At 42.4% G+C, this 5,417-nt stretch overlaps 1 protein-coding gene across 6 annotated transcripts in view; it reads right to left on the bottom strand.

Annotated features, from left to right (window-relative positions):
• Positions 1 to 5,417, bottom strand: part of Mtif2 (mitochondrial translational initiation factor 2) — a 33,922-nt gene that overhangs the window by 14,689 nt on the left and 13,816 nt on the right. For all 6 annotated transcript variants that reach the window (XM_026785223.1, XM_013350747.2, XM_013350748.1 and 3 more), the window contains 2 exons: positions 2,231 to 2,456; positions 1,685 to 1,796 (listed from right to left, as the gene is read on the bottom strand). In XM_026785223.1, coding sequence (XP_026641024.1) covers positions 1,685 to 1,796; positions 2,231 to 2,456 — 338 coding nt within the window. The remainder of the gene's footprint in view (positions 1 to 1,684; positions 1,797 to 2,230; positions 2,457 to 5,417) is intronic.

Below are 5,417 nucleotides of genomic sequence, written 5' to 3'. Positions count from 1 at the left end.
AAAGAAAGAAAGAAAGAAAGAAAGAAAGAAAGAAAGAAAGAAAGAAAGAAAGAAAGAAAGAAAGAAAGAAAGAAAGAAAGAAAGAAAGACAGACCAATAAAGGAAATTTATAGGACTCTCCAACTCCCATTACAGAATTCCTTCAATCACAGTTGATCTCACGTCGCCAACATTTGCCACGACTGCAGATGGCAAGAGATGGGTACTATGACACCATGAGGCTGTGTTTCCACTAGATAGATATGATAGGTATTAATAACCCAAAGGCAATGAAAATAGTAAGTATTGAACTCAGGCTGCATACACACTTCGACATGTATACATGATAAATAAATACGTTAACTTTTTAAAGTTTTCATGAATTTTAACTACCTTTGTTTATGATTTATTTATTTAGAGACCAGATATCATGTAGGTTAGGTGGGTGTTGAATCCCTGATCCTCCTGGCTCAACTTCCTGACTGCTGGGGTAGCATGCAAGTGCCATTTGAAAATGGGAGTCCTAGCATGTATAGGACCCTGTGTTCAAACTTTAACACTAGAAAAGAGGAAGGAGGGAAAGAGGGAGGGAGGGAACCGGGGAGGGAGGGAGGAAGAAAAAGATGGAAAGAAGGAGGGAAGTATAAAAGTATCATTTAAAAATGTGTAAATTTTTTAAGAAGAAAAGCTAGAGTTATTCCCACAAATATATCTCTTCTGGTCTTAAATAATTTGTCAAACTACTGAGAAAAAGGAATCAGAACGTTACAGTAAAAGAAAGGGAAATTAGAAACAGGAGAGATGGTTCAGTGGCTAAGAGAACTAGTTCCTCTTCCAGAGGACCTGGGTTTGATTCCCAGCATGCACATGGCCTCCTACAACAACTGTCTATAGCTCCATTTCTAGGGGATCCTATGTCCACTCTGGCCTCCTTGTGCACAAAGACATGTAGGCAGGCAGGCAGGCATGTCTTTTTTTGTTGTTGTTGTTGTTGTTGTTTTGTTTTGTTTTTTGAGACAGGGTTTCTCTGTAGGTTTTGGAGCCTGTCCTGGAACTAGCTCCTTTAGACCAGGCTGGCCTTGAACTCAGAGATCCACCTGCCTCTGCCTCCCAAGTGCTGGGATTAAAGGTGTGCACCACCACCACCCAGCCACTTGGAGCTCTTTATATAGACCAGGCTGGCTTTGAATTCACAGCCTCCCAATTGCTTGGATCAAAGGTGTGTACCTCCATATGTGGGCTGTAGCCAATTCTCTTAACCTCTCCATCCATACAGCCATACATCTCTCCAGCCATACAGAAAACCTTTCTCATAGTCACTGATAAAAAGCTAAAAGAGCGACACTTGGGATGGAGTCAAGAAATGATTAGGGTTTGTAACCTAAAATGAAAAGAATTGGTATAACTTAACATTTGAAACACTAATCCAGCTCACCCAGGATGCCTTAACTTCACTGCAAGTAAAACCCAAAGTTTAGCCCGGCAGTGGTGGCGCAAATGCCTTTGTGCCTTTAATCCCAGCACTAGGGTAGCAGAGGTGGGTGGATCTCAGTGAGTTCAAGGCCAGCCTGGTCTCCTGGTCTGTGAGGTCCAGGAAAGTCAGGGCTGTTAAAGAGAAATCTTGTCTCAGAAAAAAACAAAACAAAAGCAAAACCCCGATGCTTTCATGCCCCAGGATGTTTCCTTGTGAAGTTTTTGGGCTCACCTACGTCTTTTGCCATGGCTTTGGCCAGTTCCTCCACAGTCATTCCGACCCATACTTCCACATCCCTTTTAGACTTCACTGGAGACAGCTGAGATCTTGATGGCTTTTTTTCCTATTAAAAAGACAGAACACATAAGCGAGAAGGAAAAAAAAAATACATTCCTCCCCTCCCCCCCAGAGATAGAGTTTCTCTGTGTAGCCCCGGCTGTCCTGGCCTTGAACTCAGAGATCTGCCTGTCTCTGCCTCCCAAGTGCTGGAATTAAGGGTGTGCACCATCATGCCTGGCTGAAGGAAGAAAAATTTAAGTCACAATTTAGATTTATTTTGTAATATGTACCACAATTACAGTTATTCCTATCAGCAAAGTTCTTGTAAACACTTAAATTGCACAACAGTAAGAGCAGAACTACCTGTTCTCACAAAGATCTGTATAGAATATGGCCTCATACAACATTCTATAAATGATAAAATGCTCAAAAATATACATAGTTCTATACACTTTGACTTCGGATCAGGTAATGGAGATGATGGATATCTGCAACAACCTTCTTTGTCACAAAAAGCCTGTGCTGTTGCAAGGCGACACCAATGAGCATGTCCGTCTGCCAGGGCCGGGCGCACAGCTGCTCGGCCCACACTGGAGAAGCCAGTGAGAAGCCGGGCTTCCACCGCGAGAGCAGTCCTTCCTGACTCAAGCTGCGCAGTTGCCTACAGACAGTGTGGAGTCGCAGCAAGTGTTCCAACTTCAGTAGCTTCCGGTTCATGCTTCTCCTAGGGGGAAAAACAATTTTAAAACAAAATTTTGGTTAATAGTTATATCAAATAGGAATTGAAGATTTACTTTATGTAGATCACGTCACAAATGAAACTGGGTTTCTGCCCTCAAAGGACTCACGGTCTAGTGAGAGATGAGATTCTATGCCAAGTCCCCTCCTGACAACAGCTATTACTACTGCTCTTGTTATCATTACAGTGCGATTGACAGGCTACAACAAACACTTCACAGGGGCCAGCAGTACAGCGCGCTTTCTCATATGCTTAACGCTGCTTAGCTGAGTATGGCACAGGCAGGGGATCCTAGCACTCAGGTGGAAGCAGAGCTCAAGGTCTGCCTTAGCTACAGTTTGTGGCCTACTCTGGCTACATATGACATTGTCTAAAAACAAATAATTATAATTTTTTTTTATTTTTCAGGGGCTTGGAGAATCATAAAATACTTGTTTGGCATATACAAAAACCTGAGTTTGATCACACATATAGACACACACACACACACACACACATACACACACACACACACAGATAGTCTCAGTTAAATACTTCAACGTTCATTTTAAAGCCTTTTCTCTCTACTTATATTTTTTCTTATATAAGTGAAGTTACATTATTTTTTTCAATTTATTCCTGTTTTGCCTGTGTGTATGTCTGTCAGGTGGGTACAATGTCCCCTAAAGCCAGAGAGGCATCATATCCCGGAACTGGAGTTCCAGACAATTGTTAGCCACCATGAAGGTCTCCCCGAAGAGCAGCCAGTGCTCTGAACTGCTGAGTTGTCTCTCCATCGCACTATGTTAGCTTTAAAAATCTTCAGTAAAGAATATACTGTTGTTTTATAACACCAGTACTATTCTTTTTAAAAAGATCTATCTAGGCTGGGCGGTGGTGGCACACGCCTTTAATCCCAGCACTCGGGAGGCAGAGGCAGTTGGATCTCTGTGAGTTCGAGACCAGCCTGGTCTACAAGAGCTAGTTCCAGGACAGGCTCCAAAATCACACAGAAACCCTGTCTCGAAAAAACCAAAACCAAAAAAAAAAAAAAAATCTATCTATCTATCTATTATGTATACAGTTTTCTGCTTGAATATCTATCTATCTATTTATTTATTAATTATGTATACAGTTTTCTGCTTGAATGTATGCCTGCAGGCCAGAAGAGGGCACCAGATCTCATTACAGATGGTGGTGAGCCACCATGTGGGTGCTGGGAATTGAACCCAGGTCCTCTGGAAGAGCCGCCAGTGCTCTTAAACTCTGAGCCATCACTCCGGTCCCAAGCATTATTCTTTAATGTTACAAAAAGAATAAAAACTATAGAGTATTGCCGGGCGATGGTGGCGCACGCCTTAATCCCAGCACTCGGGAGGCAGAGGCAGGTGGATCTCTGTGAGTTCGAGACCAGCCTGGTCTACAGAGCTAGTTCCAGGACAGGCTCTAAAGCCACAGAGAAACCCTGTCTCGAAAAACCAAAAAAAAAAAACAAAAAACAAAAAACAAAAAACAAAACAAAAACCTATAGAGTACTGTATTGAATTTACCTTAATCGTACAGAGCAGCAGTTTTCAACCTGTGGGTTGCAACCCTTTTGGGGGGTGGGTCACATATCAGATATGCTGGAAATGTACATAATGATTCATAACAGTAGCAAAATTACATTTATGAAGCAGTAATGAAATAATTTTATGCTTGGGGGTCACCACACCATGAGGAACTGTGTTAAAGGACCACAGTATTAGGAAGGTTGAGAACCGCTGCTGTAGAGCTATCTGGAACAAAATTCTCAATTTTTATGTTGTCTGAAACATAAAATAAAATAAACATTCTTTTAACTGTTTCTCTCATCATATAATATGGTATTTCTACAATAAACATAGTTTATATTGATAGAGGATTTATGAATATCAATATTTTATAATATTTAGAAATAGCAACAGCATAAGACATGATCAAAGAAATGGAAGTGAGTTTGCTACATAATAAGACATTAAACTATGATCTTAATGGAACATTTCAAGTCATCGTCCTCACATGTATTCTGTGGCTCTGGCAGGGTAAATACACTGACTTGTTTGAGACAGACCTCACTGTATTGTTAGGCTGGTTTGGAACTCATAATCCCCGGCTTCCACTTCTACAAGCTGTGATGAGACATGTCCACCATGCCGTCCCATTAATGTTTTTTGGTTTTTCTCTTTTTTTTTTTCTTCCCTTCCCTCTCTCCCCTTCCCTTCCTTCTTTTTGTTTTCAGATAAGAGTTTCTCTGTGTAGTCTTGGCAGTCCTGGAACTTGCTCTGTAGACCAGATGGGCCTCAAACTCAAGAGATTCACTTGCCTCTGTCTCCTGAGTGCTGGGGTTAAAGGTGTGCATCACCACCACTCTGATGTGGGATGCCCTTCCGTGTGCTGTGCTGGGAATACCATTGGTTAATAAAGAAGCTGCTTTGGGCCAGGCGGTGGTGGTGCACGCCTTTAATCCCAGCACTCGGGAGGCAGAGGTAGGTGGATCTCTGGGAGTTCGAGGCCAGGCTGGTCTACAAGAGCTAGTTCCGGGACAGGCACCAAAGCTACAGAGAAATCCTGTCTTGAAAAAAAAAAAACCCCAAAAAAGAAGAAGAAGAAGCAGCTGCTTTGGGCCTATTGAAGCACAGAATAGGGTAAGGCAGAAATTCCAAGCAGATAGAGGAGAGAGTAGGTGGAGTCAAAGAGAAGCCATGTAGCCGCAGGAGACAGACGCTGGACACTGGACAGAAACTTACAGGTAGGTCACAACCACACAGCAATACACAGATTAAGAGAAATGGGTTAATTAGGATATAAGAGCTAGCCAATAAAAAGTGTGAGCTAATAGGTCATGCAGTGTAGAGAGACCCCGCCTTTTGGGGCGGGACAGCCTCGGGCGAATGTTTTTACTAATGAATTGGAACGCGAGACTGGAGCTCTTCCTGTTTCCGGTTT

Source organism: Microtus ochrogaster, linkage group LG1, assembly GCF_000317375.1.
Source record: "Microtus ochrogaster isolate Prairie Vole_2 linkage group LG1, MicOch1.0, whole genome shotgun sequence".
Lineage (NCBI taxonomy): Eukaryota > Metazoa > Chordata > Mammalia > Rodentia > Cricetidae > Microtus > Microtus ochrogaster.
The sequence above is the reverse complement of the archived record's forward strand: the minus strand, read 5'-3'. Positions and strand labels throughout refer to the sequence as shown.